This window comes from Battus philenor, unplaced genomic scaffold, assembly GCF_028537555.1.
Source record: "Battus philenor isolate CCGP_79_NKW_IND1 unplaced genomic scaffold, ilBatPhil1.0.hap1 SCAF_16, whole genome shotgun sequence".
In the NCBI taxonomy this organism is placed as follows: Eukaryota; Metazoa; Arthropoda; class Insecta; order Lepidoptera; family Papilionidae; genus Battus; species Battus philenor.
The window spans coordinates 8,269,783-8,297,138 of NW_027181678.1; the positions used below are offsets into that span (position 1 = coordinate 8,269,783).

General features: G+C 32.5%; 3 protein-coding genes across 5 annotated transcripts; 2 read left to right on the forward strand and 1 right to left on the reverse strand.

Moving 5' to 3' along the window:
• Positions 1 to 928: 928 nt before the first annotated feature.
• LOC137919143 (glycerol-3-phosphate phosphatase-like) lies at positions 929 to 7,709 on the forward strand. Of its 2 annotated transcripts, XM_068762118.1 has the most exons (7): positions 929 to 988; positions 2,807 to 2,950; positions 4,660 to 4,820; positions 4,898 to 5,058; positions 5,140 to 5,277; positions 5,705 to 6,048; positions 6,872 to 7,709. In XM_068762118.1, the coding sequence occupies exons 3-7, from the start codon at positions 4,724 to 4,726 to the stop codon at positions 7,041 to 7,043; spliced, it is 912 nt and encodes a 303-aa protein (XP_068618219.1). In that variant the 5' UTR covers positions 929 to 988; positions 2,807 to 2,950; positions 4,660 to 4,723; the 3' UTR covers positions 7,044 to 7,709. The 2 variants fall into 2 exon arrangements, with proteins under 2 accessions (XP_068618219.1, XP_068618218.1); XM_068762117.1 differs by lacking the exons at positions 929 to 988; positions 2,807 to 2,950 and having other exon boundaries at positions 4,475 to 4,820.
• Dci (Dodecenoyl-CoA delta-isomerase) lies at positions 1,422 to 4,002 on the reverse strand. Of its 2 annotated transcripts, none has more exons than XM_068762121.1 (4): positions 3,878 to 4,002; positions 3,035 to 3,420; positions 2,147 to 2,236; positions 1,422 to 1,890 (listed from the first exon to the last, which is right to left on the reverse strand). In XM_068762121.1, the coding sequence occupies exons 2-4, from the start codon at positions 3,392 to 3,394 to the stop codon at positions 1,627 to 1,629; spliced, it is 714 nt and encodes a 237-aa protein (XP_068618222.1). In that variant the 5' UTR covers positions 3,395 to 3,420; positions 3,878 to 4,002; the 3' UTR covers positions 1,422 to 1,626. The 2 variants fall into 2 exon arrangements, with proteins under 2 accessions (XP_068618222.1, XP_068618221.1); XM_068762120.1 differs by having other exon boundaries at positions 3,874 to 4,002.
• A 3,840-nt stretch (positions 7,710 to 11,549) lies between the features above and the next one.
• LOC137919267 (tubulin polymerization-promoting protein homolog) lies at positions 11,550 to 25,851 on the forward strand. Its single transcript, XM_068762288.1, has 4 exons — positions 11,550 to 11,692; positions 21,499 to 21,648; positions 23,485 to 23,766; positions 24,563 to 25,851. The coding sequence occupies exons 2-4, from the start codon at positions 21,508 to 21,510 to the stop codon at positions 24,752 to 24,754; spliced, it is 615 nt and encodes a 204-aa protein (XP_068618389.1). The 5' UTR covers positions 11,550 to 11,692; positions 21,499 to 21,507; the 3' UTR covers positions 24,755 to 25,851.
• Positions 25,852 to 27,356: the final 1,505 nt, after the last annotated feature.

Genomic DNA, 27,356 nt, shown 5'->3' on the forward strand with positions numbered 1-27,356 from the left:
TGTGACATTGAACACTTGGTCGGTCGCATAGCACGACTAATTGGCTACAGAGACTGCTTGCCAGATATGTAAGGCATAAGTATAATCTGTCCATTTAACCAGAATGTTAAAAGAAGAAAATTCCTTCTTCGGTACATTTTTTTTATTTTTACACTGCAGATTCACGTTCACTTTTACACCTGCAGCCCCAAGCACCCGCTTAAAAAATGATAAAATTCCCTTTTACCTTTTAGTCTCACCAAATAAATATTCTTAAGTTCAATTTATTTAAAGACGGCCTTGACGAATCATCATTAGATTTAATCGCTAACGGATGATATTCGGATTTTTTTTCAAAGCGCAATGCCGTTGCTAAATCGTAGGGATGAAAGCATGGCGATTATGTATATAAACTGACCTCTCCCTACGCGAATCTTTTGCTGTGAAAACAGTCTCAATCATATAGAGAGCCACGATCCTCTACTCCGCATACTACAACCTCGCCTTCTAAATTGCCCACTATGCTCTTACGGAGAGGCTACTTCTGGATAGTCCATCTCAAACCATTCAATCACGTAAACTTCTAAAAATAATTTTCCCATAGAAACATTTATGAGACGCGTTGTTGATAATGATGATTGATATAGTCATCACCCTCTCCATCATTAGTTGCCGAAAAAGCCGACTCATGGGTAATAATTTTTCAGGGACGATGGGCAGCATTATCTTCTAATTACATTAAAAATACAAAGAAAACTGCTAGCAACACAACATACAAGCGTGGTGAGAATCGCCATATACTCTATGATTCCAATTGGAAATCAAGGACGGCGGCCTTTGTTCAGCTGTGGACGTCCTATGGCTGAAATGATGTCATTATAACTATCACTAATCAAGATCTCTAATTCTGAGGATGTTACTATTCACTAAATGGGCTATGAAAAATATATACACATTTAGTTTGGACTATTATGTTTAAACGTTATATTTACGAACTTAATGGAATAAGGTGAGTGTCAGTTTCGATTTCCTTTTTCAATGCATTTAAACGGATACTGCTCAGATCTCTTGATCTAAGTCTTTTAGGATTGTTTGGCCTGAACAATTCGGTGATGGACGAGAAACTTGTTCTTGAATTCATCTTGTTGCAGTTGTCGTTGATGTTTAAAATCAATCAAATTGATTTTTAATCGAGTAGGTCTCGACCTTTTAATTTTTTTTGCGGAAATTTTCTTGCATAATTGCTACACTTCATTCAAAGCTGTTTTATAATTAAAGATACATATTTTCGTCTTTTTCATCTTTGGTTTATTTCCTTGTTTCGACGACAATAATGTAAATAAAATAAATAACATATATTGCACTTAAATTTTCACTTTAAAGGATTTATCGCTACATTTTGTTACTTCTACTTTACATTATATTTATTTTTTAGAACAAACTTGTCTAGGAATTTGCTTCTCTTGCTTCTGTCACGAATTGATACAGTGTACGATATTACTTATTTTAACATATCTGTATAAGTTGAATAAAAACGAGAAAATGAGTCTTGACTTTAAAAAATGACAACTTTTTAATTTAGTCTTTAAAGATATATTTTATAACCACACATAACTCAATTATGCTTTTCGATACCACGAACTTTATTCACAATTTACTGCTTCTTTGATTAATAATACTTTTTAATACTTCCATTTCAACTTCATTAGTTTTTAGCAAGTCGACGTAATCATTTCTACGTAACAAATTTTTGGTAACGAGTATTGAACTGGCAGGTAGCTGAGAAAATTGCATTATTTTTGTCCAGGCTTTGCTTTCCAATTCTTCGGATGTGTAGACGCGATTGACGAAACCGCATTTTAATGCCTCTTTCGCTGTCATTTTGTGATTAAAAAGTAGCATTTCTGCAGCCTAAAATGTCAGAAAGAAATCTTAAAGTTGGAACTTTTTACAGAAAAACACTGTGTACAAAAAGCTAGTCGATATTCGCATTTGCTCCCAAGCAGAGGCTCTCACGGGATCCCTGGAGTTTCGCTACCTTAAGGAGGTCATAGGCTAAGCACCCTCTACGCCCTGCCACCTTAAACTCGCGAAATCTGCTAATGCTATTTGGCTAGCAGAGAGATTCCGATCCAAAAAGTCGCGTTGGTTAAAAATTATAACTAACCTTTCTTTGTCCGAGTATCTTAGGAAATGTGAGTGTGGAACCACCTTCAGCTGTAATGTACAGCTTTGTAAATGGTGTGTAAAAATAAGCCTGCAAGAGTAAATTTCTGTTATTGCTTAGAAATACTTCATTAGTTACATTACAGTATAAAATAGTATCTTTATCATAAATAAGTGTACATGACGCGTATTCGAATTAGTGTATCACAAAAATCGTTAATTGATTTCAATGCAATTCTTATACGTTTACATTTTTTACTAGGTGTAAAATTCCGTCGCGAAAATAACCGTTTTACCGACACCCATCTAAGAATGCCATAGGACTCTAGCTTATGCGTCGCGCGATTGTGAGGAACTTTTCATGATTATATTCCCTCTGTTTTATAAATACCCATGTAACTTTGATAAATACAAGCATTCCGCAAAGTCCCTATGTAATAGTCGTGCCGATTTAAGTCAACAGAAATCAGAAAACATCACAGTCTTTCATTTCATTTAGGATAGGGAACCTCTTCCTAGTCCTTTGGTTCTGTAGTCCTAAAATATTTTCCCTAGAATTACAGGTCAACACAATGCGCAATAATGGCTGTTATTATTAAGATTAGGATGTGAAAGTTGACGTCTTTATTTTTCCTCAATTAACTTATTATTGGACCGCTAGGGCGTCAAGGTTCTGGAATTGAGACTACGTACTTGCAAGCGCAGCGTAGGACGTCGACCGGTCTTGTGGGAAATTTATAAAGGCGCTATGTCCAGTGGACGCCATACGGCTGAGATGATGTCATATTTATTAATAACAACGTCGGTACGTATAAATACATGAAACTCATAAAGATTCCTAAATTTGCTTAATTATATTAAATACAAAAATAATATTTAAAGAACGTACACTCTCAGAAGCGAAAACATAATCGCAAAGAGCCAAAGTTGTGGCTGCAATTCCAATAGCAGGACCATTAACGATCGCTATAAGTAACTTAGGAAATTTAATAAACGCCTTAACATAATCTTTTAATGTATTTACATCGACCATATCTGAGGTTGAAAAATTATTGCCGCTGCTGTAAAAACCGTCTGTACCAGTTAACACAACCATACTTATTTCATTGTCAACAGCTGTCTGGTTTAGTATATCCGTTACGCTACGATACATTGTTTTGTCAATAGCATTTTTCTTTTTAGGATTGTTGAATCTAATCAACTTTACAGCTTCTCTAACACTGACAACAATTTTGTTTTCTGCGTCCATTTCTGAAGAAATTAGATATTGAGAATCTGAAATAATTATTGTCATACATTATTTATCTGTGTGGTGATTTCACAAGTTTTAGTCAAAGTAACGGGCAAATATAGCTACATAAAAATTACGTAATGTTATTGAAATTTATAACGAAAATATTAGCTGGAACAATTAAGAAATGCTATATGTATTAATTTATCTAATGAACAAGACCTAAAACAATATAAACCTGTAAAATGCAAAAGACGCCTAAGACAAAATGAAGATTAACAATCAAGGATTCAGTAAAATATCATTAGAAAAAATTTATGACAGTTATTATTTGCTATTAATTTATTTCATCTGGTAAACTGGCTAGTTAAAATTACATTAATTTATGTTTGATTCATTTATCCAGAGCTATTTACCACAACAAACAAGCCAAATATAACCTCGCCAATAATTAAACAATACTTAACAATTCATTAAAATCAAATATTGTTATTGACCTACTGGGCTGAGTGTAGTTTATTCGTTAGATAAATATTCTTCACATTAACAACACTGAAAAGCTCAAATTAGTTTAAATATACACTTTAAATATACAATAGAAAATAATAACTACTGGAGGTGAATAAGCCATACTGTGTTCTCATACCTAGGAAAGTTACCATTTGAAAAGGAAAGTTATAATAACTAGGAGTAACTTTATCTTATTGTAATAAAGTAAAAAGTAATTGTAAAAAGCTACATTGAAATTCAAGAACGGAATTTGTTTTAATGGTTAGTAAACATCTTATATTCTAAAGGCGTTGAGCACGACTTTCTTGTAGCTTTGTTTATTAGACACTGGATTTTGTTGCTATAGGGCTATGGAGATTTGAGTATGACGATTACATGTTTTAGGAAGAAGTTTAAGTATTAAGTATAACATTAATAAGCAGTAGATGAAATTATTTGGTTTAGCACCAAGTCTTTTAAGATAGTGATAACTTTTATTACCCCGAATATTTCCTGCGCACAAGAGCAAAAATTTGGCTATTAATGATAAACTTCTGATTGCAGCAAGGGAATCCGAATATCTGAGGTGGTAACATTGATAAATGATTGTGACATTGACTTGACAGAACGTAAGATAAGTACATAGTATAATTAAAACCAGTCTTAGTAAAGATTATTAGGAAGTTATGATTATGTTATAAATTAAGATTAAGACGTTCAAGTTTTTTGATTGTTGTAATGACTAGAGTTTTAAGCAAGATAAGTGTAAAACATATTTTTGGGCATATTTATAGACTGCCTGGTGTTTTGAACGTCATAGCCTCAGTGTCACCTCCAAGTATTAATATTTCTACTAGCATGTTCAAGTCTGCTGTATATAACCTAAAAGATGCTGGAAAAGAGCAAGTTCAAGAGTTTCTTAATTCATTTGATACTGTTCTTAGTGATTGTGATGGTAAGAGACAATGATAGATATGATACTGTTGAATAATGTAATTCAATATTAAATTTATTTTTGGAATGATTTTTAAGGAGTTTTATGGATCGACAACAATGCAATTCCTGGATCCGCAGATACCATGAATTACTTTCGAAAACTCGGCAAACGAATATTTTTTGTCACCAATAACTCTACAAAAATTCGCAGTGATTTCTCTCTCAAAGCTCAACAATTAGGTTTCATTGCAAGTGAGGTAAATTTCTTTAAAGCATTTTGTTTATGGTAAATCAATCTGAATAACTTGATAATTGTCTAATCAATTATATTTTTACAGAATGAAATACTTTCAACTTCCTACTTAGTCGCACACTATCTTAAAAGTATTGGATTTAAGAGAAAAGTCTATTTGATAGGATCTAATGGAATTGGGGATGAGTTGAAAGCTGTTGGTATAGAACATGTGGGAGTGGGGGTAAGATATTGATTATTGTTATAAGATCATTTTTTCTAAAATTAAAACCAACTTAGGTTGTTGTTCTAAAACTATTAATTTCCAATTGAGTTTAGATAAAACTTTTTAAACAATGTCTTTACTAGAATAACAAGCAGTTTCAAAATCTTGTTTCCTTTATTTCAAAACCTACAGAATTATATAAACTGAAAGACAATTTAAAGTTGACAAGTATATTTTGAAATCTTACTTGCTTACCTTACATATAATATTATCTAGCTAAACAAATTAATAAAACATACTTGTGTCTCTAATTTTGTGTAAAAGAAATTAGCAACTAATTCTTGTTTGATAATCATTGACTAAATGAAAGAGCATTAGATCATAATTTCTTATTTTTATTAGTATACTGTATTTAGTGCTAATTAAGCATGTTTGTTTATTCTAGCCAGATCATGTTAAACCGGATTTTAAATCAATGCAACTAAGTGATTTGGACCCTGAAGTTGGAGCAGTAGTTGTTGGTTTTGATGAGCATGTCAGTTATCCAAAGTTCATGAAAGCTGCTACTTACTTAAATTCCGAAGATTGTTTATTTATAGCAACAAATACTGATGAGCGTTTTCCAAAAGCTAGCTCAATTGTTGTACCTGGTTCAGGTACATTGGTGAGAGCAGTTGAAACATGTTCAGAGAGAAAAGCTTTAGTACTTGGAAAACCTAATGAATACATCAGAAAGTTTCTCGAATCCAGTGGCTTGAATCCAGCAAGGACATTGATGATTGGTGACAGGTATACTTTGAAATCATAAATTATATGCAAACATGTTTAAAATCTGCCATTACTTGACACTTATTTAGATTTTATTATAATTTTTTGTGTTAAGATATATTCCATTCAGTGTAGGTTTAATTTATTAATATAGAAATCTATGCATTTAATAATAGTATTATTACTTATGGACATTTATTTGTTGCAATAGGGAGAACAACTTGTTAATCATACAATCACAACTGTAAACATGTTCTTCTCTATCTATAAACTTTAGCCAATAATTACAGGACAAACAGTATGTAACCATATATAGTTTTTGTGTCTCAAACATTCTTACCAGCTGTTGTTTTATCCAGTATAAAATGATTGTGTCTATGAAGTTCTCAAGGCTACTAGTAAAAGAAAAAATTTCTAGGATAAGTTTAGTTTATTTCTACTAGCATCTAGCAATGTTGAGAAATTAATGTTTTTTTAATTAATAAGGACTTTATGTCCCATTCAGCTGAAAGAGAAGTGAGCTAGCATCTTTTACTATATGTAGACTCTTGAGACATTTACTATATTACCCCTTTGGTATGAGCATCTGCTTAAGCCGACAGCCACAGGTGAATGTGCACAGCCCACTCTTACCTGCTGCGACATTGAGCGCCCTTCTTGCTCTTTAACACACTCATGATGAGAGTGTTTTACATTACAAGCTGATACAGATACACATTATGTTCATGTTATGTTATTATAATAAATAGTAATTGTAGAGATAGGTTAAAAATTCGTAATATCAGAATTATATTCTTAATTTTTATATTACTTACACTTACAACCATCACAATTTTTATTGCAGGTGCAATACTGATATAGAATTTGGAGTTCGCTGTGGTTTTCAAACCCTCCTTGTACTAACGGGTGTAACATCAACCAAAGACTTGGAGAAAATAAGTAAAGATAAAATTGAACCATTGCCGGATGTTGTTCTGCCGAAACTAGGAGATTTATTATCACTTATAGAAACATAGAAAACTCTAAAGAAGTCCTAGATAATTTATTTATTGTTTATTTTATAAGCAGTGCAATTATATATTTAATAGTGCAATTAACCACTAAGATGTGATATTTTAATACCAACATGTTTATTTTAAATGTCTTATTTTTTACTATTACCAGGTTAGAGACATATGTTTTCACATAGAAAACATATTAACCTTTTTGCTTATTTTCAATCTGCTCTGTTGAATGCTTTTCATAAAATTGTCAATGTTTTAATGTTAGTAGCAAGAAACAAATGTTATCTATTTTATATAGATTTAAACACTGCAAATTTAGACAATCTCTGTTGTGGATTACTGGGATAATACTGAACAAAGTGATGTTTGCTTTATGATTATATCTTTTTTAAATTGGTCATATTTTTTTTTTTATTACATTACATTTTTTTCACAAAAAGTCAATTTGTTGTTGTTCAGTATCAGAGACATTGATAAATGACAAGACATTAAATTTTAAAAAAATGTACCGCTTTACGTCACCACAATATATTAAGTTAAAACTTCCTGCATTGCTGTAATCCAAGAATAATAGATATATGCCCATATTTTTTGTGATATATGTTTTATTAGACTATATTTAAATCCTTTACATGCTGGACATCTGTATTTGCTATCAACAACAATTGGACGAAAAGAATAACGTTTTTAACAACAATAATACTTGTGTACAGATTTTGTTTTATTCCATTGTATTATCACCCATACTTGACGCCTTGAATGATATGATCAACTATATATTTAATGCAGGAAATTAATCAGTATATCTATGATTTTTAAAATACAAGTATTTAAATTGGATAAAAGAATTCAAATCACAATAAAATTATATCTTTATGTTCAAAATTAAATATTCTCATTCCTGAAATAGTGATTGGCTTACAGGTAACAAATATACAAGCTCATTTTAATTGCTAATAAATTTTAATTAATTATGAATTATCAGTCTAAAATAAGTTAATACTGTATTATCTATCATCTGAGTGTCATCTGATAATTGGTACTGTGTCCACTTCACAACACTATATACTCGAACTCTTTTTTATTTTTTTTTGTTTTTAGGAGTAAGGAAACTACGTGGCAAATATTAATCAGTCGAAAACGTATTCTTTGACCATATTTTCAATTATTATGAGGCATTGTTTCTGACAGATTGATATTTTGCTATTTCTATATTTTCCTATCCGATACGACTATAATTCAAAAACATTGTTTTGAGGAGAATGAGTCTAAATATAGTTACTTTCTAGGTAAAAGAAACTAATTTTTTGATACTTGGATTTAGCAAGTTTATTTATTAAATCAAACATGTTTTGAATGAAAAATAATTATTGCCATGAAATTAACATTTCTCTTAATACGCCCCACTATCTTTTTACACGATTTTAAAATATCGTGGTGCATCAATAGGAATAAATGATTTTTTTATTCTAGCACGAATCCCTATTTTTTGTTATAATTTTTGCAGTGTCTTACAGAAACTTTCCTATTAAGTAACAAAATACAATTGCAAAAATACTGTAAAGCTAGGGTGTATATAAGTAGTAAGTAAACAAGCCGTCGGTCAGTTTATAGCAAAAACAAAAGCCGTTTTTACAGAACGAAATTCTTCATTTTAATCAAACCCTACAGATCTACTAATGATAGAATTTTTGGTTCTGTTCGTAATAAACGTGCACGCATGTTATCAGGGAGCGTGGAATAATTGCATAACTTATTTTTATTCCTAATTTCAATTGAATTTTTATTGGAAACTATTTAAATTTTTTGGTATTAAAATTAATTGTATTATTTTATAAATACTTATGTAGTGAAGATTACATTATTACTTCTTTTGCACAATTTTCTACGCAACGTATCTACCGAGTAAAAAAAAGTTGAGTGTTTTTGAAAAGTTGTAAGGAACACAATTATTAAATAAATACGATATTACTGCTACTAAAAAAATAAGTTTGAAACAGTGTTACTACCGTGTCTAACACTATATCTTATGAATAATTTTAAGACTGTTTTATTTTCAAAATTCGTTTAATAACCATTCAAAATTAGTAACATATTCGTATAATGTAAAGTTTTATACCGTCCCCCCCCCCCCCCAAGGCAGTGCAACCCAGGACCTGAAACCTAAATTCATACGCAAATTGGTATTCGCGTTTTTCACATTGAAAAAGTTAACGCAATAAATATATTAAGGTAATTTATTTGTCACGCCGTCAGAACAGTAACTGGCACGTATATGTGGTGATAGAAACAAATGACGCATTGACCACCCAGAAGGAAAATGACGAAACTGCCTATTAGACATAAAAATTAACCCTTAAATGCACGATTTTTTTTACATGTTTAAAAAAATATATTTGTTAATAGACATGTATTATAGCCTAGGAAAAATGATAAAAAAAATCTAGACATAAATTTACTATACTTTTTTTGCAATAATGTGAATGTTGTTTATAAACTACATTGCGCATTCATTGAGATTTTGCAAGTATGGGTAAAATAAGAGTAAATACTGTTTTTGAAAAGTATTTATTTATGCTTCATTATGATATTTATAAAAACAATTGCTTCTTTTCGTATCACAAAGATAAACGACATTTTTGGCACATTTTGAATGTGAAGCCTGGACATTTTGGGAATTTGCACTTGCTGCTGCTTATCCAGTCAACTGCCCAATGACATGTCTGATCCAATCTGACGTCTTTCAAAGGAATTGCTTGAGCTGATTCTCGGAACTTCTTCATTACAAGTTCTCTTTGTATAGTGCTCCCACTAGGTTCACCACGTTTAGCGCCATTTGCAGTAGTAGATTTGTTTCTGGGCTGCGTATAAGTTACTTTGTTCTACAATTTTCTTTTTTAGATCTGATGTAAAATAAAATGTAAAAAAAAACATACGACGTGTTACAAGACCTCAATGCTTCTGTTATCTGAGTTTTTCCCCTAAAAATAAGGCTGTCTTCAGCAGTAACAAGGTTTCGTTTTCGCGAAACCAGAGGTCGTCTAGGAATCCCTTGTGATTTACTCTGGGGTGCTGCTTCTTCGGCTTCCAAAATAGGAGGGTCTGGCATATTTTCATCGTTGTCGATTACGAGAAGAGGATAAGCATCCACTTCATCAGGCTGGGCATTCTCACCGTCATCACTATTTTGAAGGTTCCGAAGAACATCTTGAGCGATTTGATAATAGTGACCTTCATCCTCTACTTCAGGGTCTCACTCTTCTAAACCATCTTCTGAATCAACAAGAGTTTCTAAATACTTTGTAATTTCGCTTTCTTGTAATCGCGGCATGGTAAAAACCAAAAGAAATATCCTTCACCAAACATGCATTTATTTAGCAGGCAATGCGCATTGTAGTTTTCCTACAACATACCAGATTTCGCCCTATTCGACTGTAGCATCAAGTGATTTTCGATGTTTTACAACGTGAACATGTAATTGAAGATATGATCAAGCGAATAAAAATATATTATATACTTACATGATATTTTATCAAAGTCCAAACACAGCTACAAAACTTAGTTTCGCGGCACTAGAAAAGTTTTCTTCAAAATGTCATTTGACATTAACTTATTTTCAATACTTATAAACATTGGATAGTGCTAACATTAAAAAATGTACAAAATTAGTACAGAAATAAGAACTAGTTGTCAAGTTTAACAAAAAATTAAAAGAAGGTCAATTTTACCTGTGGTTTTTAGTATGTTGTTTAAAAACAACAATATGCATTTAAGGGTTAAAGACAGGTGTCTTTTACAGCAAAACCCAAACGATTGCAGAATAAATGTCCGCTGTGACCTTAAGGTTCTGAAGTGAAGCACACGATGACAAGCACAGCGTAGGACAACCGCCAAGGCAAACAAACGACAAGGATGTCACAATATTTGATGCTGGCCGCTTCCAACCCTATTAGAAATTTATAGGAAACGCATCATCATTTTAGCTGTTAAACACAGGCCTCCCCCATAGATTCATTTTTAGAGTGTGTATAAAAATATTGGGTTTTGTCATAAATACACACGTCTAGAAATTTTGTAAAGTGCACTATAATTAGATTAAATAATTGATTTGAAAATATTTTATATATACGTTCACTAAGTATTATAACCTTGTTAATCAAATGTATGTACCTTATTAATTCGACTCCGTGTGGGAATGTAAAATACGTTGTTTAACGACCCTTTTTGCTATTAACAACAGGTTAAATTACTTTGATTTTAAATAACTGTTTAATAATCAATATCTAAATATACAAATAAGCAGATACTCCGTTAACGCTTTCTAATAAAACACTGTAAATTTCCAATAGCGTCGTATTGTAGCATCATAAAAGATGAAAGTAGGACATTTGCAGAGCATCAAAAGCATTCATGGGATATGCTTATAAAGAGGGCAAGGAGATGGGAAAAACAAAAATGGCGCGTGCGGAGCATAAACGCGCATGCGCTCTATTGCGCGGCGCTCAATCCGTAGCGGTTTGTCGGCAGACAGACAACATAGAGTACGGCATAAGTCGTTCGTAGTAATAGGTGCAGTGCGGGAACCGGACGTCTGTGTTGTACGCACATATCATCGCCTCTGACACCCTAAGTGATTATTTAAAGCATCTCGGCGAATTAATGTAAGCTATTATATTTATTAATATTAAAGTATATTTAATAATGTTTAGTAGCATGATTAAAATATGTAATAAAAAGAATTATCTGCCTAAAACCTTTTAATTATGCAAATTAAATTTAATATTTTTGTAATAAATAGAAATAAAATGGTAGTAAGGCACTTAAAACCCTTTTTAAAAATTATAATAAAACCAATAATCGGATCAAATGTATCAGCTGTTAATTTAATTGAGGGGTGAATTATTTTGGTGATTTCTAGTTTTGGTAGGCACCCTTTCCACGAGATAGTTCTCAAGTTCTACTTTTACTCAATATTGTATTCGATGAATAGATAGGAATAAATTGCGTACATCGTTTGTTTATTAGTAAATGCATAAAATAAATATGGTAAATTGATATTTTCATAAAAAATTTCGTAATGATAAGCTCTTTATCAAAGGTCTTATAATGTATTGGATGAACAAATTCATGCGATTTCGAGATAAGATAAACACCTTTGTGAGCTATGAGCATACTGTCGTTTTAATTATTGGAAACAAAATTAAAATGTTGTAAACATGTTAATTTTACTATACTACTATTTATGTGATAGAAATCGTCTTCCGTTCAGTAAATCTTCCTGAAATGCCTATTTAATTTTAAAATGATAATTTATAGTATACATTAAAAGACGCAAGATTGTTGAAATATTCAAAACATTATCAATAAAATGAGAATTGCAGAAGTAACATTAGGAAAATTTATGTAATATTGCCTTGTATATTTGCGACGTAGAAACTTATACGACCATTAGCGCGGTAAACTTCGCACGCTATTTTCACTTTCGGATTTCCCTCTGTTTACACAGGTTATAGTGTTTATTAAAACGAAAATAGTAGATTTTTTATTTTAACATGAAAACTGAAAGGTCAAGTATTTAATAAATACATTGCAAGCACAATATATGTATACAGATGAAGACGAATAATGTTCGAACGACACTGCTACAAAATGTTTTTTTTATTTTTTTTGGGAAAAGCAAAAGTTGTTTATCCGTTGTCATTAACACCTTCACCGGATTGAAGTGATAGAACTTTGAAGACGCTTAGCTTCTTTATAACTAAGCGTCTTTCCCTTAGGTACGGGTCAGATCTGCTCGAAATAAAGTAGGCTACATTATAATCTACTTAAAAATAAAGTTTGAAATCGTTTTCTCTGGATGTACTACGGACCACAAGATCGTCATAAACAAGGCGCCATGTCACAGCACACGGAGGGTTAAGCGGACGCTCCATGGAACGAATGGGAGGCAACCGAGTGGGGACCTCGACTAGTGCCGTCACTCGATGCGCGTTTAATATTCTAATTCGTAAGGGCTAGGACCTTGGTTCAAGAGGTTCCTGGCATCTGAAAGAAACTCTACCAACGGCTCTTTTATTAATAGATGGTTTGGTTATTAAAAGTCTACATTTTTAAGGACTTAAGAGAATGAGACACGTCCCCTCATATATGACTTTGTTCACTTAATGGTCATAGTAGTGCCATTTCATTATGACCCATGCATGACTAACTAGAGGCTACTAACGGTTAGCTGCGTTTTGGACTCGCCAATATTCACAGCAGTAAACTATACACGAGAACTTTAATTCTTAGCTCCTTACATTGTACTTAATTTCTAAACTATGGATGTTTTTAAAACCTGTTATTGTGAAGCTTACGTAATGCATGCATACTACTTATATTCGTTCATTACGTAAACGAGTAGTTTGTTTTAAAAATGACATCATGTTTTTTTTTGTTTTTAATCAGTAGTAAATCTATTGTATTTAAATATTAAACGTTTACGACAATATTCACTTGCTAGTATCTTTATACTACTACCTGATCCCGCAAACGTTGTTTTGCCATGTATGTTATTTCTAGGAAACATTAAAAGACAAATAAAAAATAAGGGTTGATTGTAGAGGAATGAAAATTTAGAGTTGTATGTATTTTTGTATGCTGTTTCTTTAAAAATAAAAACAAAAAAATTTGTCAAAAAAATAAAAAAAAATTTGGGGTGGACCAAATTTAGGGGGATGAAAAATAGATGTCTGATTCTCCACCCTGACCGATATGCACGCTAAGATTCACGAAAATTGGTCGAGTCGTTTCGGAGGAGTTCAATCACGCACACTGTGATACGAGAATTTATATTAGATATAGTAAATATTGCCGGAGATGCATGTATGTATGTGATTGCAAATCTGTTTGGTTATTACGTTTAGTAGTTTTTTTTTACATAGTTGTATTTACATTGGAACACCTTAAATATATTTTTATATTCGTAATGGATGAAAAGAGGATATCGATCGAAGTAACTAAAAAAATCAAAGTTTGTTTGTTTACATATAATGTCATTACACAACAGTCGCTTTTCTCAAAAGTTATTTATCATTCGGTTATCACTGAACAACACCGGTTTTTTTATTTATTAATACCTTCTTTATGTTTTGGTAATTTTCTTTAATAATTTCCTTAGACGTTTGAGTATATAAGTACCAGTTAATTAGTTAGAGAATTTACAAAGGAAAAGGTAAGAATTTTTAACTTATCTCGATTATACGGAAAACCTTGCATGTCCATGATGACACGCTTAGTCTTTGACAATGTATACGTACATCAAATTATATTGGCGCGCGGTGCTTTGTGTGCGTGAAGTTTGTACAGATAGTGACCGATTTAATGAAATAAACGGGAGTTTATTTGTTTTGTGCCTCCACTCGAATAATCTCACTAGTATTTTAATAGCGAAAGTTTGTGAATTTGTTTGATTTTTATATTTATTAAAAGTATAGGAATAGAGATGTTTCCTATCCTAACTGAAATAATCACTGTTGCGTGAAGTAAACCTAATGGATGTTTTAAACGAAATTCTTATATTTGTAAATCTAGTCAAAAAATCGGGCAGTTGGTATGTAGGTTCTACTATAACTTCTACTGAAAGGCAGCTAAAGATATATACGGCTTAACAAATTTAAGAAGAAATTTGGGGCGTCCATAAATTTCTAGAGGAAGAAGTAATTTTTAATACTGACTATACCTGCACAATAAAGCCATGACAACAAATGATGTTTTGACATCGTCATTGCTACATAATGCTAATTTGTTTACGAGCAAGTACAAACGTACGTAAAGGCACAGGCCAAGATGAGTTGAGCTATACCAAGGCTTTGTGATACCAAATCCCGTATGATCAAGCAATAATGCTGTACTGTTGTTGTTCGTCTTGAGATGTACGCGGCACTGCATTGTGATATCTAATAATTCGCATCTATCAAATTAAGTTTAATTAGTAAGAATAATCTCGTCGACCGACTATTCCGGTTGTAAAGAAATATTAGAATATATAATTATGATTCCTAAATATATTTTTTTTACAATTTTGGACTTACGATGGTCTAGGTTAGTATATCGTAAATGAACTGAAAGAGATTCTGTTATTATTTAACATGGTCGACCGTTTATAGTGCAATAAATAATCCTGAGTTTTTCTGATAAATCCAGACGACTTATTGACACAACTTTATTGATCATTAGCTTAACTTTTGTGTTCGTAAATTGCTATGATTTTCAATTGCATTATATCAGTACTTTTTGCATTCGTTTAATTGGTATCTCGTAAACAGGATTACAATGGTTATCTGTACCTGAAGTTGTATAATATAAATAAACCCAAATCTTTTATTAATAGAAAAGGATGTAAGTAGTCGATGAACATCATTCATCATTTATGATGACGCATCCTATTGTGCCATATTCACTTTTGGACGGGGCGTGATCTTGCATCTTAAGCATGGAATAAAAATAAACCTCATATGTATAATAGGGAAGTTTAGTAGTTTAGTTTTTGTTTTCTTAACCAGAACTAGTAACACTATTCTAAGCTTGATATTTATAACTAGCTACACTTTTATAATTTTTAAAGTAGAAATATTGTTAAAGCAGTAACTTTTTCTTAAATGTTTCGGTCGTTTTCTATAGAAGCTATATTTTTCTTTGGACATTTACACACATTAACAGCAAAAATAGTAAAATTACACTTGATTTAATTATAATTTATAACCATGACTTATCTATTCTTTGTAGTTAACGATGTTTAGCCCTTTTCCTATGCCGTCAAGGCCTCAAAAACCATACCCAATACAGAGAGTGTATTTTCGCGAAGCAAAAATAGATGAGATTGACTGGAAGTTAACCTGGAACTAACTTCGGCAAAAGTAGCGCGGGTGCGAATTGTCTTTCTTGGTCAAAATAATTTTATAATAAAATAGTTTACAAAAATATTTATGGTGCCGTTGAAATTTTTGATATATATGAAAGCGTCAGATATTGTTCCGATATCGAATTTAAGAATAGATAGATTATGTATATATGTACTCTGCATTTCTTTTTTCGCATTGAAAACTTACGTCACTTACGACAGAACGACCTCTCTTAAGCAAAAAGTACAACATTATAAATGAGGTTCTTATCACCCCTCCTGTTACTATGAGTCATGCTTGAAGCGCAGAAAATGTTAGGTTGTATGTGATTCATAAATGTCACCTGCGATAATTTTGTCATATTAAAAGTATACTACGTTTTACAACTTTAAAAATATACTACGTTTAACTCGTCAATTACTCGTTTGTTAACTAATTAAGCTTGAGCGAGTAGCTCATTAGAAACGCTACTTACTACTTAATAGTTTTGTGCGTCACTCGCGCTTATGATAAAAGTGATAATGGAAATTTGTTTTAAATTAATATTATGTATTCGTCTCACAATTACTGAAAAATTTTAGATTTACATTGTAATCGGGATTATTAACATTCGTAAACTACGTGTTTTTTCTCAAGATTTGAATTATTACTATTAAGAATCATTTTCTCGTTTTAAACATTATTTACAATTATACAGAAGCTTGTTTTCGTCGATACCACATAAACGGCGTATGGGTTAAATGAATATCATAATGAATTAGCACCTTTATGTAACATTATACCTTTATCACCAGCCTTCTTTAGATCTTTGCAGTTTTGTATTTTATTATAACGTGTTCGTTGTCGTAAATGGAGTTAAAATTATCTCTAAAATGAAATACTGGAATTTCTAAAAATATCTGACAGGGTAGCAATCTTTATATTTAACAAATAAATTGCCTAGCTATAAACAACTAACTATATATTGCCAAATTAACTTTGCTTTAAATAGGATTTTTAAAGAAGTAAGTCTGTTTAAAAAAAACTTAATGAATTCATGGCGCGCTTACAAGATATTATAATCAAATATAATAGGAAATTTTAATGGTCAACAGGGAAGAAGGAGTCAAAAAAGGACTACTTTTTTGCTAGATTAGGCAGCCGCCGAACTCATAGATTGCTTTGGCTGATGCATGGAGTGATTAGGCTTGGGCTATCACTCGTCGATAATACCCGCTTAGCATTCCGACACAAGGGCGGCTTAGAGAGTACCGAACTTAGACGGTTGCTACTGCTTGGCTAAAAATGTTTTGTATTTTCCGAGTTTTGTACATGCGACGGATGGCCTCCAAAGTGAACATAAGCATTTAAGATGTGTCAAACCGTAATAGGAAACACAAGGTGAAGTATGAGACTGTGTGACGATGTAGTGTTAGAACAGAAAACTGACAGACCGTAAAAAACCGATATGTAAGGAACCTAGGTCACGTGCTCAAACATGATAGATATAACTTGCATCAACTTATCATGATTGGCAAGGTTGAAGGAAGGAGATGCTTTAGACGCAGGGAAAAATAGTTATCGGCGAACTTCCGAGACTAGGTAGAAATAATGATAAATTCTAAGATTCAGAGCTTCTATAGATATAAATTCAGTATGATATTTCTCTATTAGTGATTAAATTGAACAGCGCAGGATAAATAAAGAATACTTTAAAAACAAACATAATAGTTGTTGCTGTTTAGATATAAAATAATAATTCGATTTCTTAGATAACGGAAATCTATGAAGTGGGGGAAGGTGATACGATCTAACACAGAAATAGATCTGGCTGAAATTAATAAAATGTATAAAATAATTTTATAAAGTTACATGTAATATTTGGTAAAGTTCGTTATCATTACACTTGAAATACTTGCAGAAGAAACATTTTAACTGTAACAGAAGGCATACAGAACAAACTTGAGGTCTTTGAAATGTTCGTTAACTGTAAAATGTTCTTAATGACTTCTGTAAACGATTAATAATTGTAAAGTTCCATGATAGCGCAAAATTATTTACCTGCGTCACAGTTAGGTACATTTTTGGAATTCTAATAGTATTCCGAAAGTATTGATTTTAAATGGTATAGGCTGTTAGTTAAAATTAACCAAAATACTCACGTCGGGATTGCATAATAAGGAAACTAGGTTAATGAGGGTGTTGCTGCGTTAATGTAATCGACGTACGGACAGTTTTTCTGACACACTTTTTTATTAGTAAAGACGTATCAGAGTTTGTATTTCTTGTAATTTTAAGCAACACGACTACTAGAAACAGTAGCAAAATTGTGCCGAAGCTCGCGACCTTTTATAATTTCAAATACGGTGCAGCACCATACTTATGTAGAAACAAAATGTTTGTTCACTACCACTTGTATTAAAAACACATACATACTGTGATGTAAGCCATGACAACGACCTTATCTTTCAAAGATCTAATACTGAAAACACCTCAAAACTATCACAAATATCTAGAGCTATCAAAATCCTAAAGTAGTGATGGGTAATTACTGGCTATATTGTTTGCTGACCCAATCTCATGTGTCTTCTACATTACGTCCAGGGAAACTTCGTTCGCGTTGTCGTTCAAGACTCAAGACTTTTGTGGAGAAATTGAAGTTAATGTCGTAAAAAATACGGTAGAATAATTGATTTTGCTCAATAAACTCGAAAATAGTTTTTTCGTATCAGAATTTTTGTTATTATATTAACTCTTTCTACTCGAACAAATAAAACATAGAAAATGGATGCCATTTATTAATATTTTAACCTTGAAGAATCATACAGGTATGACAGACAATCGACGCTACGCAATGCGACTTTTAATTCGCTTGATTTAACCTGTGAACCGTTAGTGTCGTTTGACCTTAAGGTAACAATGTTTAACATTAAATTGTTTCATATCGAATGCTTTGTAACATTTTGATTTATTAGAAACATATTTTTTTTAGTTTTACTTCTATCATGCAAATGACTCAAATACTAAATATTGTAACTGATCTGAATACATTAACGAAAATACGTTTAAGTCAGCGAGTTATTGTTTAAAACCGCTCTTTTATTTATAAATTAAAATCAAATTCCCATAACTGTTTTAATATAACGAGTAATGGAGACTTTGAGATTGAGTCAGGAATTAAGAGTTCCGTATACGAACGAAAGAAACCGACGTAGCCCAGAGGAATGGCAGGTTGAAGTGGCAGTGTGCAGCTCTCATAGCTCGCAGAACGAATGGTTGCCGGAGCCTTAGTTCGGCAAGTGCATCGTAGAGCGTTTGTCCACAAGATGGACAGACGACATTGTTAAGGTTGTCGTAAGACGCTGATTCAAGTCGCTTCAAACAGTTCTATTGAAAATCTATGGTGCTGACCTATGTCCAGCAGTGGACGTCGGCAGACAATGTGCTCGTAGTTATTTTATAACAATTACTTAACGATGACGTTATTAATTCCTTTAAGTTAGAATAGAAACTTGTGACACCATTTTAAATAATCCTTTAGCTATATTTTAATTTGAATCATTTTTAAAAATAAATGGCAATTTAGTTTGTTGTTTAAAAACTTTGTATATCGGAAATTAACCTAAATACAAATGTAGAGTTTCATAATAAGTCTAATTGAACAGAAAATTTAAAACACCATCTGTATATATAGAAATTTTGAATGAGTAGCGTGCTATTCTAAATCCATTACGCATTCGGTCAATCTGAATTTAGCCGGATAGTTCCACATACATCATCGCAACGTCCTTCACACGTGGGTCGGGTAATTTAGTCTAGTTTTAATATCAGGCACCTACAGTTCTAGCGGAGGAGTAATTGTTAAATTCTTGTCTCCTTCCTATTTATGTATCGTTTTATTTGTGCACCTTTAGTTGATCGCCAGTGTCGAGGTCTCTCATCAAGGTCAAGCTGAATAAAGATTTGATGTCATATCCTATTTTATTTATATTTCAAGTTTAGTACATGACCTCATAAACACACTTTTTTCTTAGCAGTAAAGTCCAAAATAACTAAAATGTTATCACTATTAGGTTTTACAGATTTAACCAAGGATAGAGTTATCAAAGGTTCTAATAATGATTGGGGCACATTCAGAAAAATAATTTCTTTTAATTAATCATAAAGTTTCCATTCCATTCCATCAAAGAAAAATAATTTTATTGTTTTGTTATACACATGTTTACTGGTACGCACTGAAAAAACAATAATTGTCTTTCTTAGGAGCTTTTTTTTTAAAATCAATGATAATTACTCATTCTTTTCAGGCTTCGTTGAGTCCAAAATAATTCAAATATCGTACATGTTTATTTTTTTATGTGTAATATGGATTTAACCTACTAATAGTAATAAGGTTAATTTATTTTTTTATTTCTTTCATAAATCTATTAAACTCGTTGTTCAAAAACAAACTTAATTAAAAATGAAATTGTTTTTCAAATTGTTAATGTAACAAATGACTGACAATAATAACTTAATAAAAATCATGGTGTAAATAATACCCATAAATAACAAAATAAATTCTGATTTCTTAAACGTGTGTTAAATATAAGTATAAGCAACAATGTTCATTGTCATTAAACCTACGGCTTTGGAAAGATTTTTATAAAGAAGCTAGTTTTAAATATCAGCTGATATTTACGATGACTGTGTGGGAATTGGTTGCACAAGGCCGATGATGTAATTGCCTAGTTTAGCGTTAAGACGTGAGGCGCTATTAAAGTTGTCAATAAAGCTACGTTTTGTGTATTTTTGCATGACATCACCAGCGTTTGCAGTTAGTTTTATGTTGTTATACAACTATAAAATTAAAAACAGAAGAATACCATATTTAAATTTCTCTGCTACATTTTTCAGTTTAATGCTAAGGATGTCCTTATTACATAAGATTACAACCTAGAAATCAGACTCACAAAAATACAATATAATTTCATTACATCAATAAGATTACAACATGAAATTTTACTTTTATCTCTTTAATCAAAAAGATTAACCAACGAGTGCCATTCGTTTGATTCGACCGTAACTAAGCCATCGTAATTGTTAATATAACACGAATCTCATCACAATGCACATCTCTATGCACAAGATTACGTGTACTAAGCAGACAATTAATTTTAACAAAGTATATCTTGGTGCCCTTTATTTTTAAAAAAAAGTTTAGGCAAAAATTTTCAAGTACGTTACGTACCGATGCTATTATAACAAACAAGGTTTTTATTTAATAATGTACATTGATTATGTTTTTATGAATTATTGAACTAGCTCTTGTCAGTAATTTCCGGTTACTATTTATGTTCTAAGCACACCCATTTATTACACAAATAATGTACCTAGCAAAGGCCCCCCGATAAAAACCAACTATATGTTTACTTAATACAATAATTAAATATAGGTAAAATTGTGAGAACAATCAATTACCGTAATATTGTCTTTGCAGGTAACATGACACAGATCCTTTTTCAATCGTTCTTTTGGTGAGAAGACGACCGTCCTAAATTTTTTTACGGCAACGTCTATAAATTAACTTTACTTTCAATTGAAACCTAATATAATAAATATTTCAGTTCTCTAAAATGTCTGAAGATTCTCAAACTCGGGATGCCGTGGAACAAGTGACGCAGGATATCAAGGACGTCAAGTTAGAGAATGGAACAGCCCCGCGCGCGTCCAATGGAACGCCAACCAAGAATGAGGACAATGTTATTCCCTTTAAGGTAATTAAACATTTGTATCTTCGTTTTTCACCTTACAGCCTATCCGAGGTAAAAGTATTTCACAAAAAAAATCCCAATGATCACCCAGACTAAAACTTTAAACCAGGATTTAACGAACTATTAGCGATAATAGTAATATTTTTCTAGGTGAATTATATGTAACATTATAATGTTTAACTGAAATAAATACCATTAAAGAAAACTTTTTCCAATTTACGACAAGTTAATATAAACACACGATAGGAAATGAAAATCTTTATTGAAAGGCCTTTAGTGTTTAGTGTTGTTATCTCTTTATATTGAGTATCTTTCATATGTGCCAAACACATGTTAGTGAGTACCTTGACAAAATGAAAGGGCACTCCTCAAGATAAAAAGAAAGACCCTATTGTTAGAAACAAAGCGTTGTGACGGCGAGAGGTTGAGGTAAACCAGAGAGGCATAGATCGGATCACATGTTAAAAATGTTAAATAAACTAACGAACAAAAATTTTAGTTGCTATTAAACCTAAAGCTTAAAATGAATTCGCTACGTGAATAAATCGATTTGAATTTTAAACTAACAGTTATTAACATTTGTATCTAAATATCCAAATCTAAAAACCCTTATTTCAGAACGTTTAGTTGGAAGTTTTTTAATTTATGTTAGAATTGGCAGTAATCTAGGCGTTTACACGTTTTTCGACTTATCAGTTTTACTGCTATTTACTAAAGACACGCGACCGTACCAGGTACTTCTACGATGTTTGTGAGATTCTCAAACAAGTTGATAACATTGTTTTATAAATAAAATGACTCATTAAACAAAAGAGACTATGTTACCTTTAAGGAAATAGGCGTACTATATTGAGCGAGGTTCGTAAAGCATTAAGTGAAAACTTTTTTAGAAGGTTGTTAAAACGAGACCAATAAAAGTGCTACACGTTTAGATAGTTACTTACAATTGTATTGTTTCTTTTTTTGAAAAAAAAAAAACAAAGCGTTATAATACATGTACTATAATCTGTACTATCCATGGAATATTAGCCTAAATCGATTTAATCTCTTCTGCATGAGGTTTTGTAGTAGGGTAAATCAATTGTAGAAAGTTTTGTGATAAAAAGAACGGAAAAATATCGACGTAATAAAACAACTCAACATGTTAAAGTTTGTGATTTTTAATATAGAAGAATTTAGCGGCGAAACATATTTAAACAAACCGTTTAGATAGGTATAGTAGTACCGAAACTCATATACCGCACTATAGGGAAACGCGACGTGGTGCGGGTCGACGAAAAGAATCTCGTTGTCGACGGACTTAAAGAATGGAGTTGTCAATATTATCCCCGTCTCGCCGCCCGTACTTAAGGCGCGGTACAGCGGTTTCGGTACTACTATAACCATTTCTCCTGCTAAATATTAGTGCGCTAGAACATTGTGTTCTGGTTTGAAAATAGTGGAATTATTAAGTTTGTGATATTTATCTTTTACTTCATGCGGAAAGGAGCGATACGCTATATTTATTATTCAGAAAACCCGAAGAACATAACACAGAAATAGGCTGGGTAGTCGTATATTACGTGCGTGCCGTAATAATTTTCATACTACATTCACTGCTACTACAAATTTAGTTTAGAGTAATTGGTGCAATCAAGTTAGAGTTAGTTTAGATTAGTTTTGTCATTAATTGGCACAAAATTTTCGTTCAGCTAACGGAAAACTTGTGTTGATTGAAATGATTACATTGTTCAGGTACCAGGTATATTTCTTATAAATAAAATGAACACGGTATGTTCATTATTATTACTAGCATAATTCACGTAGATAATAAAAACAAATATGTTTATACCTTCACAGGATGCTTTTAAGCTGTTTTCAAAATTCGGGGATCCGAAATCCGACGGAAAATTAATCACATTGTCACAGAGCGACAAATGGATGAAACAAGCAAAAGTGATCGATGGGAAGAAAATAACAACTACGGACACGGCTATTCATTTCAAAAAGCTTAAGTCCTTGAAAGTAGGCATTGACGATTACCAAAAATTCCTAGACGACTTGGCCAAGAGCAAGAAAGTTGAATTAGAAGACATTAAAAGAAAGTTGACTACCTGTGGACAACCAGGGATAACGACTCATGTAAGTTTCGTAATTATACACATTTAGTATTATTTTTTCAATATTAGTTGACATCATAATTGTAGTTGTAAAAAACTGTATAAAAATATGGCTTGAAAATTTTTGATTGCATTTTTAACAAATCTTTTGATATTTGGGATAAAATATTATTTAGTTTCAAAAGAAAGCAATTAAAGCCATTAAGGTATAAGTTATTTTCCACAAACAATTATATCTATTCAAGTTTTGATTACCTGATTATTATTATTGTGTTTTTGTTTATCTCATTTAATGCTATGGCTTCTGTACACAACTTCATTTAATTATGTATTTAGGTTTCGGTTTTATGTTCCTGTGCATTACACAGTTTTAGTTTTAAGTTTTTGTGGTGCTCTAGTTTTTAATTAAATACAGTGCTAATAAGAATCACAAATGGTGGATGTTGTCACTGTCTTTATTAATATGATTATAAATAGGAACGACAATATTTGTTCACAATTCGTTACTGTTTGTACATGTCAATGATTATAACTACCACTGGCGGTCCTATTTCAAATAATAAATAGACACAAATGGCTGAAAATATAGTTATTCCATGACGCTCCCAAGCATATTAAATATATCATTGGCCCTAGGTAAATTATGTAGAACAAACATTTCTAAAATTTTCTACTTCTGACTTCATTGTCTTTACTCATTAGACTGTTTATATCTACATCTCTCGACAAATGTCATAATTTAATTACAAAACTTTAATATAATATTACTCTAAGCTATTGTCTCTGAAGTAAAAATTTAAACCATCAAAACTTTGCAGCTGCCAAAGTCTCCGGCAGCTGCTGCAGCTGTGGACAGATTGACAGATACAAGCAAATACACCGGCTCTCACAAGCAACGTTTTGATAACACCGGAAAAGGCAAAGGCATCGCCGGACGTAAGGAACTTGTCGACGCCTCGGGCTACGTCACTGGATACCAGCATAAGGATACCTACGATAAATCCCATTAATAAAAGTCCAAACACAGTTAAGGTTGCCCTTTTGTGGTAATTACATGCCTAATATGTTAACACGGAAAATAACTTGCAATTGAATATTACATAAATTAAAATTCCATAAATATTACAAAGTAGATTGTTTAAGCATGTTTTATGTAACAATTTAATAACTAGGTTAATTCCGTAAAAATTATTAAGAACAAATAATTTTTAAATCGAAATATACCAGCCTCATTATAAAGAACATTAATTTTATACCATGACGCAAAATTTTTTTGTAAATTACGAAAGACGAAAAGAGTTGAGTCGACAACAAGTCTTCTATTTTATTTATGTAGATTGTGAAAACGCCCATGTTATGTGGCGCAAACAAAATCAAATATTGGACAATATTTTTATAATGTGCGCACGCACGATTTTTAGTCTTTAAAGCACTTTGTGTATCAAGAGTTAATTAAAGCACTTATCGGTAGTTGGATGTGGTAACACTTCATAAATTTATGACAGAGATTAAAAATTTTGAACGAAGTAATGGGGGAAAACTCTCCATAAGGTGATGCGTGATAAACAGGGATAAACACGTTAAATTAAATGGAACGTACTGACTGACATATATAAATAGAACATAATTGTCTATGGTCACGAAAATAATTTAAATTCATTTATTTACTTGATGTATCTGTTTGTGGTACATAAATTTTATAATAATTACGAAAACGTAATCTAAATTTTATTTTAAATTAGCTTTTAAAAGACGTGTTCTACTATAAAATGGTATTATATTACTAAGTATTTCGTGCATTGTAGTCGTGTATTATGAAAGAATGAATGGTGGACAAATAAGTTTTGCTTTTTAATGAACAATTTTAATTCCTCATTAAAAAAAAACTGAAAAAATCTTATCAAATATTAAAATTAGAACATGTAAAATTGTTTTTATCGCGTAATTATGTCTAGTCTTGAGATTAGTCTATTATTAAAAATAACCCATTTTAATTAACCTTTTCTATGACTATTTATTAATTTATGATCAGTGTCTTAATATGGTGTGTACAAAAAAATATTATATTTGTAAAGACATTTGGAAAATATTAAAGTGTAAATGATAAAATACCATGTCCTCGTAAATTTAAATAATTTTAATATCTTAAATAGAAGTTGATTGTACCTTTCAATAAACATAATTATTCCATGTGGTTTCTTTTCTTAGAAATTTTTCCATATTTTTATATGGGGCTGTGATTTGGATCTTAAAAAAGGCGGATCGATTACGCGTCGGCTGTCTTGATATGTGGTGTTGGAAGTTAAGGTTACGAATTCGTTTATTGCCTGTAGAACCTACAGCAGCCCTTCCGCTGGTTCGAACCACACTCGAAACCTTCGCTTTTTCTCTGATGATGTTATTGCTGTTAGCCGTAAGGCTTTTACAGCTTCGTTGGTACTGTGTTCGCGGACGGATCCCTGAGGGACACCTGCCCGGATGAGACAGGGAGTAGAGAAAACTCCTTACGCACGATAGCGGAAAGTGCGGTTCGACAAGAAGGCTAGTATGATCTTAACGAGTCTATCCGGCACATTGAGTGCGTAAAGTTTATATAATAAACCGTTGTGCCAGACTTTGTCGAAGGCCTTGGCGATATCGAGCAAGATAGCGTCTGTGTCTCTAGGCTTGTGTGGTGCAAAGCCGGTGAGTATGGATTCCGTGAATCTGTGTGCTTGATGGAAGCACGAGTGGTGATTTCAGAATCCGAACTGTTCGTCCGGGAGGAGCTTTTGCTTGTGAGCGACGTCTTTAAACCTTGAGAAGGACGCATTCGAATAGCTTCCCCAACTTGTTGAGGAGGCTAATAGGGCGATAAGATGACGGGCGAATTCTTAGTTTGCCAGGCTTCGGAATCTCTACCACCTCCGCTTCCTTCCATATATCTGAAAAAGAGCGGCTGGCGATAAGGGCGTTGAGGATGGAAACGTAAAAGGAGAATAAGGTGCGGAGGGAGGATTTTTAGGACTCTGTTGGATACGCCATCAAGTCTTGGGGCTGATTTGTTTTTAAAACCTTTTATAAGGTCTGCGACCTCTTCGGAGGAGACGGGAGGGATTTCCGGTCCGCTCGGTGGGACCGCCGATTTGATCCGGACCTCAGATTCGACCGTACGCAGATGGATGGGTTCCACTGGTGAAGATGATTCCGTGCATTGTTGCTCTAAGCTGTCGGCCAGGCATTCATCCTTGTTGTCGTCCTCGAACGCTTAGGAGGAGTCGGATTCTCAAAGAGGGGGAGCATGAGTGAGCTATCGTCTGCTTTGAGACTTCGAGCCAGACGCGTCTTTTGTAGGCTTGAGGTCACTAAGCAGATCGACCCATTTTTTGTTTCTGTGCTCCGCGAGCCGTTCTTTGACCAGCTTTTGAAGTTTGCGAAGGCGCAGTTATTATATATTCTCCTCGGTGCCAACCTATCGTGGAGTCTCATGGCAGCGTTTTTTTGTTTAATCAGGCGTCGAATATAGTCCGGAAGAGCGCTCGAAACCACAGTAGCTCAAGCAATATATACCGTCAAAAACCGGCACAAATGCCATAACTGCGAAATGAGGGATACCACACAAGGTCAGTTGTT

Bases quoted from the DNA above. Each gene is read 5' to 3' on its own strand.
- Dci (XM_068762121.1), bottom strand. From the start codon at position 3,394: ATGGACGCAGAAAACAAAATTGTTGTCAGTGTTAGAGAAGCTGTAAAG. The intron at 2,237-3,034 runs GTACGTTCTTTA...TTACTCTTGCAG, and splicing joins ATGTTTTCGCTTCTGAGAGT to GCTTATTTTTACACACCATT. The intron at 1,891-2,146 runs GTTAGTTATAAT...CTGACATTTTAG, and splicing joins AGATACTCGGACAAAGAAAG to GCTGCAGAAATGCTACTTTT.
- LOC137919143 (XM_068762117.1), top strand. From the start codon at position 4,604: ATGACTAGAGTTTTAAGCAAGATAAGTGTAAAACATATTTTTGGGCAT. The intron at 5,059-5,139 runs GTAAATTTCTTT...ATATTTTTACAG, and splicing joins TAGGTTTCATTGCAAGTGAG to AATGAAATACTTTCAACTTC. The intron at 5,278-5,704 runs GTAAGATATTGA...TGTTTATTCTAG, and splicing joins TAGAACATGTGGGAGTGGGG to CCAGATCATGTTAAACCGGA.
- LOC137919267 (XM_068762288.1), top strand. From the start codon at position 21,508: ATGTCTGAAGATTCTCAAACTCGGGATGCCGTGGAACAAGTGACGCAG. The intron at 21,649-23,484 runs GTAATTAAACAT...ATACCTTCACAG, and splicing joins ACAATGTTATTCCCTTTAAG to GATGCTTTTAAGCTGTTTTC. The intron at 23,767-24,562 runs GTAAGTTTCGTA...AAAACTTTGCAG, and splicing joins AACCAGGGATAACGACTCAT to CTGCCAAAGTCTCCGGCAGC.